This window comes from Lonchura striata, chromosome Z (genome assembly GCF_050655825.1).
Source record: "Lonchura striata isolate lonStrDom1 chromosome Z, ASM5065582v1, whole genome shotgun sequence".
NCBI lineage: Eukaryota > Metazoa > Chordata > Aves > Passeriformes > Estrildidae > Lonchura > Lonchura striata.
Genome location: NC_140740.1, coordinates 2,150,731 through 2,169,248, shown reverse-complemented (window position 1 = coordinate 2,169,248; position 18,518 = coordinate 2,150,731). Strand labels below are relative to the sequence as shown.

General features: G+C 36.6%; 1 protein-coding gene across 3 annotated transcripts in view; it reads left to right on the top strand.

The window, feature by feature from the left end:
* The window catches only part of EDIL3 (EGF like and discoidin domains 3), a 238,130-nt gene that overhangs the window by 95,007 nt on the left and 124,605 nt on the right, over positions 1-18,518 (top strand). Inside the window, exon 3 of one of the 3 annotated variants that reach the window (XM_021551869.4) lies at positions 1,312-1,341. The exons of 1 other annotated variant lie outside the window; for it this stretch is intronic. In XM_021551869.4, the coding sequence (XP_021407544.1) occupies positions 1,312-1,341 (30 nt within the window). Of the gene's footprint in view, positions 1-1,311; positions 1,342-12,363; positions 12,428-18,518 lie in introns of those variants that run through there. One more of the 3 variants, XM_085566626.1, reaches the window with a different exon arrangement.

Sequence of the window (18,518 nt, the reverse complement as noted above, 5' to 3'; positions counted from 1 at the left end):
TTTTTTGTGCAGCCTTCTTTAGGGTTTATCTGAACGCCAAACTTTAGAAATAAAAATCACCTGTTTACCTCCAACAACGGTGGCTAGAGACAAGATGGTTGGCTGGTGCTTGAGAGAGTAATTCATTATTTCCTCTCGATTAGATCTGACAGTCCCCAAAAGGACACCATGCTACCCTGCAATTAGAAATAACTGATGTGTTCAGTACTGGTTGCTGCATGCAGAATATTGTGCTGAATTAACCAAGGTTTATTGCACTTGGTGTTGACAGGTTTTTTTGCCAAGAAAAGGGAAGGTCTCCCTGCTCCTCTCCTAGTTTCTCCCTGCATAAAACATGGGGTTATAGCAAAAGGAAAAAAAATGTCAATTTACCATGCATGGTGGTGGTGTTTGAGGAAACGTTTGAAATTTTTTGTCCGTGCCCTGTGCTAGCTCTATCAAGGTGGATCAACACTTGCTGTGGATGAAGGGGTGTTGTCCGAGACTGCTCTGCAAGAAATCAAAACAGGAGGAGCTTCCATTTCAACTGGCAGCAGGCAGTTGTTAAAAGAGAAAAAGTAAAAGTATGGATACACGTGTTTAATGTCTCAAGAAGGAACTCTATATCACATTTATGGAGAGTTCTCTCGCTTCTGGGTTCCTTTTACAGTATCCAAGTGAGAAAGACTTGAATTCAGCTTTTACTGTCATCCAAAAGTTTTTCAAGGCTGTGAAGAGGCTGTTTTTGTGATGCATGTGTATATAAACCACACTGACTAAAAGAAGAGAAGGAATTAGGTCACTGATGTACTTTTAAAATGCACTTTTGCTGGGAATGTGTCTGTTTCCTTCTTTTGAATGTGAGGGTAATAGATAGTCCAGAGCCATCAGTGCTTTTTGATGGTAACTTAAGGCAATTTAATGGTTATCTGTCAACAAAAGGGAGAGGTGAAGACAGGATTTTTATTGCTTTTCCAAGGAAAATAAACATCTGGAATGGAGAGCCCAGTGGGTAGCTGTGTCCCTGACAGACACATGTGCACACACAGCCCACCCCAAAACTGCCACTTTGGCTCCCTGACTGCTCAATTCCAGAATCAGCAATTCCCAACAGGCTGGGAAGAATCTGAGTGGAACAGAAGGGGTGGAGGATTATGAGGATAAAGTTTTTTGTTCTATCTGACTGCTTTTATGTATATAATACAACCATTAGAATTACATGGATTTCTTCATTTGTATTCTTTTCTCTTTTTTCTCTCTCTCTTTCCCTTCCTTCCTCTTCCCATTCTCTGTCCCTGCCTCCCTCCCCACTCCTGACACCTTTTTGCACAGCCTCCATTGAAGAGGACCCAACTTCAGCAGGTATGAATTATTTACATTACATCTGCATTGTGGTAACTGTTTCTTGAGAGCTGCCTTTACCAAAATCATTTTAGCCCATTTCATTTTGTGTATAACTTGGTATAACTGTATCACAGTTGGGATCTATCCTCTTCTGCCTGCTCCCCCTTCTTTTTTTTCTCCTCCACCTCAACTTGGAGTCAGTAGGAAACATCCTCCTGTAGCATTTAAAAATATCAGTGACATATTCCTTCCTTCTTCCATGTTTAAACTGGCATGTCAAGCTTCAGATACAGAATGATTCAATTAGGAGCTGAAAAAAAAATCAGTTTGTTGTTTTTGGGTTTTTTTTGGTTTTTTTTGGGAAATGTTAGATTTTTCTCTGTCTTTATGCTGGCAAAACTCAGTCACCTGGATGATGCCCCAAAACTGACATCCTTTAAAGATCTGGGAACAAGCAGTGAAAGAAGGGAAAAGAAAGCCAGCAGATGCAGAAGCATTGTGCTCAAAGAAAACATTCTCCAAACAATGGCTGGGGTATCTGCTCAGAGAAATTTTATTTCCATTGACAAGCTGCCAAGCAGTGAGAATGGTTACCATCACAGTCATAAAAATTAGTTTAGGAGCTCCCAGAGAGACACAAGCGCGTCGTGTTTATTTTATTGTGAAGATTAACTATTTCTAATTAATTGGCAATCCATTAGCTGGGGAGTATTTAAAGAAAAAAGAAGACAGTGTACCAGAGAAGAATGCCACTGAGCAGCCTAACATATTTGAAATGGCACTGAGTTGTACAAACTCAGCGAGCTAAAACATCAAATAAATGGGGAATCACTTTATAGTGGCTTGTTAAAAGAAGGAAAGGCCTCCAGAGGAGCAAAAGAGAAAAGGTGAGGAAAGTGAATGAAGAGAGGAAGATGGCAAGGAAGGATTGAACAGTGTTTACAATGCTAACCTACAACTTGGGAGCAATATAAGCAATTAGGATACAGCAGAGAATAATAAATGAAAGGACAGAGAACAAAGCCAAGAGTAGAATGTGAGAGAGGGAGAGTAGCAGAGACTAGAAGTGAATACAGAAAGAAGCAAAAGGGAGCTTTAAACATGAATGTAGCAGCAAAATGAGCAGGAAGGAGGACTGAGATGAGAAATAGCACTGCAAAAGAGAGAAAAGAGAGGAATTTGGGGAAAATATGTAGAGTACTCACACATCCCCATGGACCATGCATTCTAATTACTAAACATCAACTTTCAACTCTCAATTTCTTGAGAGATTTGTCAGACTTGGAGTTTTCATGGGAAGTGTTTTAGCAGAAACGTACTGCAGCCATTCAACAGAAACATTAAAAAAGGATGTTTGTTTTTTTTTTTTTACTTGGGAAACAACAATACCCCCAGCCATTTTCTCTTTAGGGAAATGGTTTAAATAAACACATTTTTTTATAGCATCTCCCAAAAATCATGGCCTCCCTCTTTGAACACCACTGCTGTTTTTGTGAGAGCCCCTAACAGTGATCTGGCCAAGCTACCCAGGTACATCAGCTGAAAATGTTCAAGTGGAGGGAAGAGGAATTTATAACACAGCCACGTGAGCTGAACTATATGATTTATAAGAAGAGAAAAATCCACATATAAAGTGCAATCTAACATTAATTTCTATCTTAAAACTTTAGAAGCAATGCTAGCTCTTCAGATGCTCCATAATTTATAGTTACTATTGATTTTGCTGTAAGATATGACCAGATGTTGCTGCTTTGAAAGTAACAGATTAGTTCTGCACTCTTACAGGATTGTTTTAATACAACTTATTTCTCAGATTGTATTGGCATTTCTAAAACTGTGAGTTCTGCTTAAAGCAAATTCCCTTCCCTCAGGGTAGGAATGCAGCCATGCAGTTTGGAAATTGCAGGGGTGCAGAGAAATAAAAAGAAACTGCATTCAAAACCTTGTGCACCCATCTAGAGCCTTTCAGTGGTAGAGGCAGTTTTATCCAATACCAGATTTTGCTCTTTTTCACAAAAAAAGTGCAGCAAGTTTCCCCCAGTTAATGAAATTTATCTAATAATTATTCATGCACATAGTAATTTTCCAACAAATGTCTTCACTTATGAAACACCATGAGCTAGGATAAATTGCATCTAATATTTTTATGAAGATTACAAACATTATTTCCACCTCTTATGAAAATTACAAACTTAATTGACCTGTGATCAGGACCAAAGCTAAAATTTCCTTTCCTCTTTAACCAAAGGGATGAAACACTGTTATTTCCCATACTCTGCTTTTTGGGATAGGGTCTAGCTGCTCTGACAGTGACATCTGAGAGGAATTCCGTAGAAGCAAAGTTTTAAAATATAAAATTTTACTTTGAGTGTTGCAACCAATAAGATGAAGATTATAATCCTGTAGTAATAAGTGCCCTGAAGCTATCTCTCTATAGAAATGTTATCTCACTGGAGTTCCTTGATTTTCAGAATGCTTCAGACTAATTATGAACTCTAATTACAATCCCATGTTTTTCACCCAAGTTGCTTTATAAGGAAAGATAAACCCTGGAGTTTTTTCAGGTACTCCTCACAGTTTCCATAAAGTTTTTCTTAGGGTAAGAATTGTTCCAGATCTATTTTTTCTTTGTTGAAACTTTGTTTCGACAAAGTTTTCCCATGGGTAAGAATTATTCTAGATCTATTTTTTCTTTCCAGTTAAATATCTATGAGTTTATGTCATTGTGGACGTCTTAACATTATTTTGAGTCACTTCGCCGTATTTCTTCATTTGTTTTGACTTAAAATCAAACCTAATAAAATAATTTAATGAAATTATTGTTTAATTAAATAATTATTGAGTAAAGCTAGGAAAATCTCAGGAAAATTCTCTCTTTTCCACGTGTTTTTATCCCACCCATATGTGACATAATTTTGGAAAAGTGTTTATTGAACCGGGAGGAGACTCCATTGTTGACAATTATTTTTAAAAGCCTAATATACCAAGAAACTCCTGCTGGATGTCCTGCTGTTTGAAGCTTTTCATCCCAAAAAGTGTTTCCCCATGGTTTTATGGATTGCCCCCCACGTCTCCTCAAGGAGCCTGGAGTAGTTTCTACAATTATTAAAGAGTAATTCTTCCAACACCTGATGAGACAGAGCACAGCAGTTTGTTCACTTCTCTCCACACAGTGGTTTTGGCTGAGGTAATAAATACATCTTCTTTGAGACCATCACTTAACTGGAGCCATTCCTTGACTTTGCCAATTTTTTTTAATTTTTTTTTTTTAATCATAATGTTTTAGGAAACATGGCGTTTTCGTCTTTGCATCCCATCTATTTAACATATGCAAACACATTTAAAGTTTCATGGTAATAAAATCTCTTTCACAGGGTGAGTTTTGCTGTTGTCTTATTGCTTGTTGTTTAGGTGTTGTAGAGATTAAAGATTCACTACATGACAGGGTCTCCTTCTTCAAATACATTACTCAAAAATAATCCCTTCAACAACATTGTGGCAGAGTATATAAGGTGCACTGAATTTTTGTTCATCTAAGGAAAATTATATTGCCTTTCCAAAATTCCGTGTGATATCTCACCCATTCCCTGGTTATTTAGAATTTCAACTTATATGAAAGTTATTTTAGCACGTTTTTCTTAGAGAAGCAAATAAAATGGGGGGGGGGGGGGTGCAAATTGCTTTTGAGAAAGAATAGAAGTTGAAAATGTCTTATCAAATGAAAGAGACTTCTGCTGTAAAAATTTATAGAATTAAGTTTATTTCATTAAAGGAAATTAAGAGAATTTTAGAAAATAATTACAATGGAAGACCAAAAGTTCCAGGATGAATAATTACAGTTATCAAAAATTCATGAGAGAGATCTAAAACTATTGAATTTACCCTTACTTACTTACCCATTACCCTTACTCTAGGAGCATAGTATTAAGCACTACATGAAATCTAAATTCCAGAATAAAAATCAAAACACAAGTTACATGCTTTGTTTTGTTTCTGCTAGGAGAACTCCAGGTTTCTCTGGTGTTTGTTTTCTTACCTCACTCTATTGTGTTTAAGAAACTTTTAGAACAGGGATACCAAAACATATTGCCTTGGTTTTGCAGGGGTGGCACTTGGAATTTAAGGCCCCTCACAACCCAAACCAGCCCATAGTTCTATAATTCAAATATTAGATGGATATTTTCTTGAACAGGTGAATATTGTAATCAATTTTTTCCATTTCTTTCCTTGCTTCATGTCAGAAAATGCTTTTTGCCATTTGGTGCTGCCCTGCTCATCAAAGAGCAGGTGGGATCCACTTGGTTAAAGCTCTGGGCACTTGTCCTTGGTTCTCAGAGAATGAGGCTAAGAATTGAAATTAAAAACATTTGAGATTGTACTGGCATTAATATTTACATGAAAATTGTCCTTATATAATAACTATACCATGTGTTTGTCCTTAAAATATTTAACTGATGTAGGTTTGGAGTTGGGTTTCTCAAAGGGTCTTCTCTGTGAAAATAATGCCCAGAGAGGCATTATTAAGAGAATTTTATTAATTAGGAAAAAGAAAAAAAGAAAAAAAAGAAAAAAAAAGTGCCTTCTTTAATGGTTACCATTATGACTTTTGGACGTGGATGATCTTTTTGGTCCCTTCCAACCCAAACTATTTTATGATTTTATGATTCCATGAGGATCAGAAAAGAGAAACCAAACCAGATTTTTCTCTCTCTCTTTTATTTTTTTCCCAAATTATCAAAATGAAACTTTAAAAATAAAAGCATGACATGTTTAATCTGCTTTCTGTGTCACCCTCAAAGCATCAAGGATGTGTCTGGTCAAGTCTCAAGGACTTCAGTTTCCTGCCCACTGCACAGCAGGATCTGGAGCTGTGGTTTTGTGACAGCTCCCAGGCTGTCTTTGGGGCCACAGTGATTTTGCTGTGGTGTGCAAAGCTCTTCCATTTCACACATTTCAAAGAGGGAAATCATCTTCCAGAATTATTCTAAGGGAAAGGATTTGCCATTCCCCCAGGGACTGCACCACAGATTTACTGTCTTGGTGAACTTGGTTTACGCATTTGTAGCAATTCCTTTTCATTTTTTCTTCTCCAACTGCATATTTTATTTTTTTTCCAGTGCCTGGAGCTAGCTTGCTAATTACTTTTCCATCTATTCCAAGCAAAATATAGACTAAATCAGAAAATTATGTAAAGGTCATATTGAACCCCATTCTGATGGAAATGAGGCTTATGCAGTAAAAATAGTCCTAGATGCCAGGTGGCACTGAAGGCTATTGGATCAGCCTGTCACATTTAAAAACTGGAAATCTTGCTTAGGTCAGGAATGAAAATTAATTTGTATTTTTAGCCATCCCTTAGTGACTGTCCATCCACATATCATAAAAATAACACAATTTGGCAAAAGTGCTCACTTCTTTTCAAGACTGACAAAAAAGTGAGCTGGGAGTTTCAAATCAGCCCGCAGTGCTGGCAGCTGCATGAGAAACTCAAGCATGGGCATTTTTCTACAATCTGCACAGTTTCAGAGAGTGGTGGTTGTGCAATATTCATCCCAGTGTACAAATATTTGTGGTTATCATACAATATATTGTGGTTATTTGTGGTGGTTATACAATATTCATCCCAGCGTACAAATGTATGGTATCCCCTAAACCAGGTACTGATTTCTGTCATGAACTTTCCCTTCCATCCACTTTTTCCTTTCTTACCTGAATTTTGAGGGAGAAATTTTCCCAGATGAAGATGAAGCTTTTCATGCCAGGCATCTGCCTCAGACTGATCAAGGCTAGGTTGGAGGTCTGAGAAACCTGGCTTAGTGAAAAGTGTCCCTGCCCATGACAGGGGGTTGCACTGGGTGATTAAATTTAAATTCACAACCCAAATTCTGTATTTCTATGAGGTCTGTATCAACAGGGTAGTTTTACACAGCTGCTCCCATCTGGGAAGCCGTGTTCCCCAAAAAAGAGATTTTGCAGGTGCCTAGTCTTTGCCAGGACAGATAAAAACAGCAGGACTAGCTCTAGCTTTGGGTAGCTGAGAGAAATGAATAAAAAAAAAATCCAAATATTATTATTTGGTATTTATTTCTTCATCCTCAGAAGATGGAGAGGGAATGAAAAGATGAATGAGCTACTTGTTCTGTTTGCTGCAGGGACCTCAGTAGGCTGCTGCTCCTTTGAGTCTTCTGTACTTTGGACAAGTGGATTTGAAACACAGGAAAAATAAACAAAAAGAACATTATTTTTGGGGGGGAGACACAATGTTTTGGAAGTAAACCACCGCATTGGATGAGGCACTGAGTGCTCTGGTCAATTTGACAAGTTGGGATTGGTCACAGGTTGGACTCGTGCTTCTGCAGGTTTCCTCCAACCCCATCGATTCTGACATTCTGTGAAAAGACCAAACATGACCAAACCCTCTGCTGATAGAAAGGACAGATTTTCATCCAAGAATTGGTGAAAACGGAGAGGGGAAAATCTTGGGGAAGGAAGCTGACAAGCAAAAAAAAATGGGATTAAAGATTTGAGCATGGGCACAGAGGGAGTGGGTCGGAAGGCAGGGATGCAGAGAGAAAGGCAGCAGTGGGATATCTGCTTGGGGCTGTCCCTGTGGCCAGGGTTGTTTCCTTCACACATTTCTGGCTGCCCCTTCCCTTATATGTACAAAAAATTATTTTTGGAAACAGATATTTTTGGGTTTTTTCACTTCTGTCTTTTTTTTTTTCCTATTGTCTGCAGTAGTCTTCTTTACAAATAAATGCCATGTGGCTTCAAAACAGAATCGTGGCAAAACCATTTACACGTGATCCACAGCACTGTAAAGCAATAAAATGCTAAATGAAAATTGTCAGAGTGACTGAAGATAAGTAAAAAGGCCAAAAGATTTCCCAGTCCAGTTCTTATTGAAGACACAACTTCTGCTGGGGAGTTGTGGCTGTGTGGCAAATATTGGGATAAAAACAACAATTTTGAAAACTGTAATATGCTCCAATTATGAACACAGTTGTAATTTCAATTGTAACATGCTCCCATGAATGTCCATAATGCAATTTACCTGATGGGCTCCATAATGAAATTTTCATCCATAATGCAATTTTCCTGATGGAGAAAATGTGTTCACTTGGTTCAGCTCCTTGATCTCTCCTGCCATGCCATGGCATACATGCTGCCAATAGGAAGGGGAATTTGGTGGGAATGTGGGTTGAAAGTTGGAGTGGAGATGAAGAAACTGTCTTCTCTGGTAAAATTTTGTGATTATGCTTCACTAAAGATTCTCATCCTGCCATTAAATGGATGGAAAGTGAAATAAAAAGAAGCAGATACTAATGAAAGAAAACCAAGCAGAATTAGTGGTTGGTTGAGGATTTAGTAGCTGGTTAACAAGCCTGATGAAAAGGACTCTAATAAAAAAATAACATCACAAGGAAGCTTACTTTATGCTTTCTTTGGATTTAAACAGTCTTATAACCATGTTGACAGCACTAGATTGACTGTGGAAATATAAAGATAATGATGAAGTAATGTCACTCCTTAACAGTGCAAATTTAAGAGATTTTTAGTTGCCAAAGCTTTGTATTGCACATCATTCAGGAGGCAAAAAATACATTGAATAGCAGTAGAAAATCTGTTCCTGTTCAAATGAACAAAATTATTAATTAAAATAAATATAAATATAATTTAAATTATTAATTCTCACAACCACACCTTTTCAGTAATTAATATTTTATTACATCAGAGAGTTAAAAAACTTATGTTTAAGCAGGTTAGATGTCTTCTAAAGAAAGCCTGGAGGAAATGCCAAGGAAAATCTCCCTGGCAGGTGGCAAAGTACAGAGAGCATGGCTGAACTGAGAGAATTTGGTACTTTTGTTAAATTCAGCCTCCTTTGAGGCTGATTGTATAATCCGGACCTTGTATTTTGAAATCTTTGAAATCTCTTATAGCTTGAACAGAAAAAAAAAATGCTGAAGTAAGATTTTACATTATTTTAACAGTAAAATGCTGCTTGTCACTAATATTGGGTGAGACTAAACAGCCCTCTTTAAATTGTATCACTGAAACAACATTACAGGTAAAATTCAGATGTATTTCTTATCATAAAGAGAATACAAATTGCTTTAGGGGCATGGAAATATCAAGGCAAGGCTTGAATGAGTTCACTCAGACAGGACCATGGGGATTTCTGCACATATACAGCAACTTCTGAGATGATTTCTTGCAGTAACAAATATGCACCACTTCATTCACATCATTTTTACTCATATATTGACTTTCCATATGGCAATCACTGTTTGCAAGAGCCATGACCTTCCTGTTTTCTTTTGTGTTAGAAATGGAATAGATTCTTTTCTTAATGAATATTAATTTTAAGTTTTGGTAATGCAATTAAAATGCTTTTTGATTTTTTTCTACTGGAAGTCTTTTAGATAAACTGTGCTTTGCCTGAGAGCATGAATGTCCATTATTAGGCTTGACAAAAGAATGATATATGGCATTCAGCTGCCTGTGTATTGAGTAATCATATATATACATTAGTAGTAGTTAAAAAAAAATATTTTGGAAACAGCTATTTTTGTATTTTTTTTTTCTTCTCTCTTTTTTTTTTTCTATTGTCTACAGCAGTCTTAGAAATAAATGCCATGTGGCTTCAAAACAGAATCATGGCAAAACCATTTACACGTGATCCACAGCACTGTAAAGCAATAAAATGCTAAATTAAAATTGTCAGAGTGACTGAAGATAAGTAAAAAGGCCAAAAGATTTCCCCGTCCAGTTCTTATTCAAGACACAACTTCTGCTAGCTGCCATGGGAGTTGTGGCTGTGTGGCAACTGTTGGGATAAAAAATAACAATTCTGAAATTGTAATATGCTCCAATTATGAACACAGATGTAATTCCAATTGTAGCATGCTCCCATGAATGTCCAGTTGTCTATTACTAAAAATATGTTAACATGAATATATATATATATATATATATATATATATATACTTTGAAAGTTATTTGTGTCAAATAAGCTGAGAAATGCCTTGGAATTCCTGAAGTTTTATTGGAATGGCTGCAATAGCTACAAGGAAGAAGGCACAGCCCAAAAAAAAAGTCTGGGTAAAGATTTATGTATTCAATTTGCCTGCAGCACTGTGTTTTAACAAAGCATGAATTAACACTCTACAGTAATATTACAAGTCAGTGTTACAGTTATTCATGAATTTCATTAGTTTTGACTTCTCGACAGAATTTCATCCTGTTCAAACTGCAGAACAGTTTATTTATTAATATACACTAAGGGAAAGAGTACTTCACTATCTCTCCATGTTGACCAAAAATGTACCAATTTTATTTTTTGAATCCAGCCTCCTAAATGACAAAATATTTCTACTGTTTTTTTTTTTCCCCTCCAAAGCAGTAATGCTGGGCTTTTCTTTTTTTAAACAAAACACAAATCAAGCATCCTGCCAGCTGTGTGTTCTCTAACCTCCTGTGAGCAGGGGCAGGGAGAGAAGGTCTAAACCAATGTATTTCTCATCAGGTCTTATTTCCATCTCAAAACTTTTATAGAACAATACAGCCAATACAATATAACATCCTAAGAAATTAAAAACAAGTTTTTTGCCTTAAACTGTTTTAAGTCATGCAGTTGGATGCAGGCTACCCAGACACAGCTAAGGGTGGATACCAGGAAAGGCTCTATGGCTCTGATGCCAAAATATTTTTCATTTTTATATATTTTTTTCATATATTTGTAACTCTGTAAAGTATTGCTGTATCATTCAGTTTATTCAGTAGGAGGCCAAAACAAAGGGGGGGGGGGGGGGGTGGGGTTACCATATTAAACTTACTTCTAATTGGAGAGTCTCATAAATTATGCTAATTTGATAAACTGATAAAAGTGTCAAAGCCCTGTATCACAAGTGCTTTTGGCCATAAGTGCACCTGGACGACCTTCAATAAACAGTAACATCTTTTTATCACTTTAATCTTTTTTGGCTCTTTTAGGGGCTGTTGGGCAAGATGTCCAGTGGAAGTCTGCCATTCCAATTCCCTAAAGGAATTAATTACTTCCCTGGGGAAGGCTACAGCTCAAGCTGTACTTGAAGGCAAAATTTACCTGTGCTGAGTGCTTGAACTCCTTATTAAAAAATTTAACACTGTGTGTAATGACACAAGCAGGAATTTGAAGTTAAAGCATTACAGCTAATCAGGAAATACCAGCTTGTGGTATTGCTGTGCATTGCCACTGACCACCAAAATAAGTCAGTTCTTCCATCCAGTGCAACTGACTTTGTGTAAACCACATTAATGACAAGCAATTAATCTGAATTTGTGCTGTGGGAGTAGCTGGTGCAAAGGAAGCCGATCTCAAGTGATCCTGCTGCGTATCTTCCAAGCTGAAGGCTCTTGACTGCAAACATGGGTTGTGATTTTAAGCTGGGATTCTCAATCAGCGAAGGTTTCTGAGCTGTCAAAAAACCAATGTGGAGCAGGAGTGGGAGATGAGGAGGCAAAAGAGAAATGGTTTCCTAGCTGGATGGACTAGCTAGAAAAGGAGAAAGAGTTGGAGAAGAGTGACAGGATCTAGAATTCAGTAGGATTTAGGGTTGGGGTTTTTTTACATAGAAATAGCAGGGTTTGATGGCAGTTTGGGAAAAAGAGTGGAAGAGGAAAGGATTTGTTTCCTCTGTCCCACATCCTCAGGGAAATAAGTAACTGGTGTGTAACTCTTGTCTATTTCCCTTGGTTTCTGCTGTGGACAACTTTATGCCTGTTTGGACTGTATATATTTCACATTTAGGGATTTTCTTTCATCACTTTTTAATAATATTTCATGTCCTGAGGATAACCACCCTCTGAGAATCCTTTCTACTGTTTCTGTGTCATTAATGCAACACTAGTAATTAGGATCTGACTCATATAAATATGAACAGCCTAAGTTTAGGCTGTGGCATTTTTTAGTTCCCACTGGAATCCTCAGCAAGAGGACTAACTGGATTTATTCTATTTGCTATTATAATTAAGGTTCACATAATCTTTGCAGGTTTCTTTTCCATTTCCCAGTTACAGAGGCAAAAAAGAATGGGGAGTCCCCATCATTGGCAGTTTAAAGGTCAGTCAAACAATAAAAAATGACATTCATATATGATGACAAGAATTATGATGATAAAAATAACACTGTTGCACAAAAATCTCAATTTCTAGTGAGGTTCTGAATTAGATACAAAATAATATACAGTTTTTTTATTGCTGGGTCTGTTTTATTTAAGGCATTACCAGTGCAGTAAACAGAGACATGGATTTGTTTCAGTCATGTAGAAAATGGATTTGGAGAGTTTATTTTAATGCAGAATCTGTAGACATTAGCTTTTTCAGGACTGCACTTTTGAACTAAATCTTCCAGACATCCCAACTGAAATCTAATCTAATATTTCTTTGAATATTTTAGGATTAAAAATTAAAGTCTGCAGTCCTTCAGCAAAGTTTTTACAAAATTATTCTCTCTGTTTTCAAAGGGTGGATTTTTTTTGTTTGTTTGGGTTTTTTTCTGTTTGATGTAAACCAGAATCAACTGAAAATTAAATTTGGAAAATATTTCTCATGTATTTTGGAAAATTAATCTAGTTTTAATGAGACAGAGTAAATCACAAAAGGAGTGTAGCAAACAAGACGCCACAGATGGGTCAGAAAGACTGGGAGAAGTCAGTGACAGAAAAAGCATCACCTATGAGAAAAACAGCAATGATGCTGCCTGGGTGGAAATTTAAAGGAGGAGGAAGAGGTTTTGGAAATGTATTTTCTGTAAACGGATCAGGTGTTCCCTGGGAAGATAAACTCCTCCTGTGAAGGGTGGTGCAGAGAGATGCAGAGCAGGTCTGACATTAACACTTGCTAAGGAGGTTTATGGGGGAGCTGGTGTGGGAAGAATACTGTGGGCATTATTCAGAAACACGTATTTAGGTGGCAAAAGGTACAAAGCAGTGAAAAACAGCATTGAAAATTGGCAAAGAAAGTTCTTAGCCTTGAGAGCTGAGGAATACAAAGTGAAATAATGGAAGAGGACTTGGGGAAAATGTAGTGCATTGAACACTTTCCCCAATTTTAGAGTATTTTCATGTCTCACCCTCTGTAAAATCACTACAGTGCCTGCCACACTCACCATGCCTCAGATTTGGGTACAATTTGCCATCAAAGGCTTGGGTGTGAAGTTTAAGACTGTTAAGGAAAAGCATTGTATATCCATTGAGTACAAATTGCTTCTTTTCAGAAACTATCCTAGCTATTCAGCTCAAAAAAGGATGGGAGTTGGCTGGAGGATCAGGTTAAATTTCTTCCCTGTAGAAGAATTGAATGGAATAGAATTGGAGGGAAATGTGCAGAAATGACCCAAAAGCCATTTTGCACTCAGGGGGTGAACTTTATCTTTTGCTGCATCCAGATGGAGACACCTTGATCATTATAATCAACACGCTCCATTTGCTGCATTAAAAACAAGATAAATATTTAATCACAGTGCAATTAAGTCTGGATCTCTGCCATTAGTTTATAATGAATATATAGGCAGATAGAATTTAATACACTACTAATTCACTTACAAGCCAGGCTGAACAGATTTTTTAAATTTTTTTTTCCTCCAGATCTGATATTTTGGAAATGTTCATGAGATGACAGTGTGTGTCATCTAATTACTTTCTCTGCTTTCATGCATTAACTGGAATAATATCCAGTAATCAGTTATTGTTATCAATATTCCACATAAACTGTGAATGATGTGCCTATTCTTTCCAGGTTGAAATAACAAAAAAAAAAAAAGCAAGGTGTAGGTCAGTTTGTATCTCTTGATGCAAACTACACATGTCTCCCAGCAGTGAAATAGAAGCACCAGTAGCAAATTCAAAAATTAATTTTTTGGAGGGTAGGAAGGAGCTGTTGTGATTTGGTTTATTTCCTTTTCTCTTTACAAACATTTGAGTGTCCTGGGCAAGGGAGAATTTCTTGTTACATTTCAGAAGCTTTGAAAGATGAGTTAGTTCAAAATACATCTTTATTATCTTTATTATCTTTATAATCATTTTGTCATGGTGCACCAGTATAACTGGATTTGGGCCCTAAAATATTTAGATGTTTATGTACATTTTTAACACAGAATTACTTTTAAATAATAAAAAAAAAAAAATATTTTTGAGTGAGAAGGAGCAAATACTGGACTACAAAGTATTAGTTCATTACTGCTGATGCTTTATACTTTAATATTTTAATACTTAATGCTTTAGTGGCAGAATGAGCAGGCTGTCTAGAAGACATTTTCATGATTGCAGTGCCTTCAGAAGGTCAGCAGCACATCTGCTGGGAATGTGCTCCTCAAATGTCCCCAAACTGTACTGCAAGGCAGGCACCTGGGGGCATTCAAAAACAGCCTCTGTGCTGGGCATAGTCTTCACAATAATATTGAATTAACAACCAAAGCAGTAAATGTGAGGAAGATCAGAGACCCTCGGAAGCTTTTGTTATATTTCTGGCCTTTTTGTGCATTTTTCTTCCAGAACCTGTAGGGGCATACCTGATGAATTTGAATTTTCTGTGTGTCTCTGTGGAAGATGGTCCCTTTTGAATAGGATTAAGTTATGCTTTGGATCTGTGCCTGCTGAAGTGTGAATTCTGCAATCTCACATTGGGAGGGGCAAACCTTTCAAAAATACATTTTGAATTTTTAAAAAGGTGATGAGGAAATGAGAAGGTCAGTGTACCTCTGAAAAAAATGTGGTCCATCGTCCGTGTGAAGGAAACATATATGTCACTTAGAAAATCATGTCAAATATAAAGAGTCGTAAATTAAGCTCATCACAAATATTTGTAAAATATCTAATGTAGATTTTTTTTCTTATTTCCACGGCGGGATTGTTCATCTTTGGGAACTGCTGAGCAGAGGCAGTGCAGGGTTGGATGACCTGGACACTGAGCACTAATTCAGTGTAAAAATCCTTAACTCCCCCACCATGGGCATCTTGTGCCATTCTGCTGTCTTCTTCTTTGCCTTCCCATAAAGTTTAAATAACTTGTTTGTGACGCTGGCTGCCTTTGCACACAGTAATTCCAAAATACAGGAGCTCCTGCTAAGTGAGCTCTGTCACTGCTTGCTTTGGAGGTTTTGCTTTGGCAGAAGAAGCACCTAAAGTGTCATGTATTATCCAAACACAGAGGGTAGAACTCCCAACTACTGATGTTAAAACCGTGTGAGAGATCTCTGGTGAAGATCTCAATTTATCAGATGGGGGAAAACCCTATTTGACATTCACTTAAAACCAAGAAAGAAAAGCTGATGCTACAAAGGCAGGCAGCTGGAGAGTACTTTTCTTTAAAATGGAAAATAAAATTATTTGATACGTTTTATTAGTCTGATGATAGCTCACAATATTTGATTTGCTGGGATATGCAGCTTATTATATCATCAGAATAACATTATCTATTAATCCTACTTCATAGTACTCCACAAAATAAATGAAGCAATTAGCTTTGTATCTTTACCTTGATGCTTATTAAGGTCAATATCTAATTTAGTGGTTTTCATTAAAGTCATAGCATTTCTACATGAAGAGAAAATGGATTAATATCATCAAAACTGTTAACATTTTTTTGTTTCATTTTACTTGATTTTATTTGTGAAAATGTGGTTAATTTGTGTGTTTCATTCCATTGAAGTACGCTTTTTTTCCTTTGTTTTCTCCTTATACTTTTTTATATTTGTTACTTAAGCTTGACTTACTAAGAGAAAGAGGACTTTGACTTTTGATCACCTGTTTTAGCACACTTTTGAACTAGGGGAATCCAACTGTGTGATGAAGATGGCCTGATGTTGATTTCATGTTTAATGACATCCCCTGTAATTTTTTTATGTCCTTCCCACCAGAGCATCAGCAGATTTTATATTTGGCAAAAACAAACGCTGATGATGTTTTTTTTTCAGAGGCAGATGGCTATCAGGGAACTGTTTTTCTTGCTTTCTTGGCTTTATCTTCTCTAGACAAACTCATGGTTTCTCTCAAATATGCAGTTCACTGCAGCATGGCATGATACAAGGTTTGATTATTATTTTTTCGTTGACCCTACTTGTCAAAGGAGAAAACAGATAACATGGTTCTGCCTTGAGCCCCTTTGCAGCTCTGCTGAGGATGCATTTATTTGATTCATATATCTATGAAGTCTCAGAGGTTTTCGTAAGAACATCTAAAATTTAAAACCCGCTATGCTTTAAGTTAACTTTCAATATTTTTTCAAAAACAGCATGGGATTTCAATTGAATAACAGGATGATGTATTTTGGACTATACTTATTATGTTGGCTGATACCCCTGGAACTGAACAAAGAAGGACTCAAAAGAGCAGCAAAGTGAACAGATCTATTACTTTGAGTGCACAATTAATCTTGCTGACATTATTTTATATGAACATGGATAAAAATGCCTGGAAACCACACCATTGAATTCCTCTGCTCATTAATATTGATCAAATGTTGTTGTTCTCTTTGTGTTGGAAGCCACTTAAAGATTACCTGTAAAAGTATTACACCACTATTGATTTAAAAAACCCAATCGATCCCTGGAGTCCACTGTTTTTGAAAATTAGTTGACATATTCAGATTGTTATTTCGTTGGTTTTTTTCAATTTTGAGGGGTTTTTTTGGTTAGTTTGTTGGGATTTTTTTGGTTCGTGTTTTTGGTTTTTTTTGGGGTTTTTTTTGTAAGAAATTATATTTTTGGACTTGCTGCCATAGATCTGAGTTACAGACCATATTAATCAGGCTGTCACAGAATTGATTATCCAGAATTTAGTACCATGGTGTTTAAAAGCCTAGACATCCCTATGGAAGTTGGCTGGGACTCTCCTCATGTGCCATCTGTGCCCAGATCTTGCACATTACATTTTTGGTGCTTCAGTGGAACAATGGCAGGATTAGGCCCCAGATCCTTCAAGACATTAAATCTGCATAAACAGCATCAGGGATCCTGTTAAAACTCAGTTAAAATTAATTAATTAACTATGTAATTAATTTTGAGGAATCCTATTAAGGTGTTCATGTAATTTAAATAAGCTCAATGTGTGAACTTAAATTTTGGTCCTTTGAAGAATTAGGAGAAGCAGTGGTAGGGTGGCACAGGCTTTTTAATTTTCAATCATGCATTAATTTAAAACACAGAGTTAGTCTAACCCATGTCTTTATCAATTAATAAATGTTAACTAGTCCAAACTATGTGACTATCATTTTTTAATTTGAGCGCAATTAATGAGGATGTTTTGTTTCTCTAAAAACAATCTTTGAACTACCAGTTTCTATGAACAGCAACAACAAAAGCAAACAAAAATATACAAAACAAATTACTCAACATTTATATTGAAAATAGTGATATTATTTGTCCATAACCATACTCAGGAAAAAAAAAAATCATATTGTTGGTGTGTGTTTTGTTTGGGTTTTTTTCCCAGAAGAAAGGCTTCATAGAAGAAAAACATTAGTTAGAAATACTGTCATGCACCAGTATATTTATCACAATGCACCTCAAATGACCTTTTAAGCCTTTGCAGTTTGGACTGATCTGAGGAAATGCAAAATATAAAGAAAATCAATGAAAGTAGGCTGAATGTGTGCTTAACAAGCCATACAGAGAAACCAGAAAGCAAAATGGGAAAGTAATTTTTAGAAGATTTATTGTTCTTGGAAGATTAGAGATCTTGCTTGCATAGAAACAATTAACATATGAGGCTGCCTGCAGGTACTCCCCAAACTGCAGCACTGTGATAGAGGCTTGGGAATAAAAACAAACCCACAGTTTGTATTTATTGGGAGGCTAAAAGTGCAAATTATTAGACAGGTTTCTTCACAAATTATTGTGAAGGAGAAATACTGAAGGATTTCATGAAGTAGTAATAATTTAAAGACATGAATCTCCCCAAAATTAAGAATGCAGTGTACCACGACTTCTAAATTCTAATACAGAGTGTGTGTGGCAAGAGGCAAATCAGGCAGCAGCCATCCTCCTTCTTTCCATCTTCACGATTTTTGCCCCTTTTTTGCTGATAATGCCATTTGGAATTATCTGCAGTACGTTCATGTCTGTTGTTTTTTTTGGTTCAGTGAGACATAGCCCGTGTTTAATGATGTACACGAGCAAAACCTCTGCAGGGCTGTGTCTTGGAACAGGCTGATGA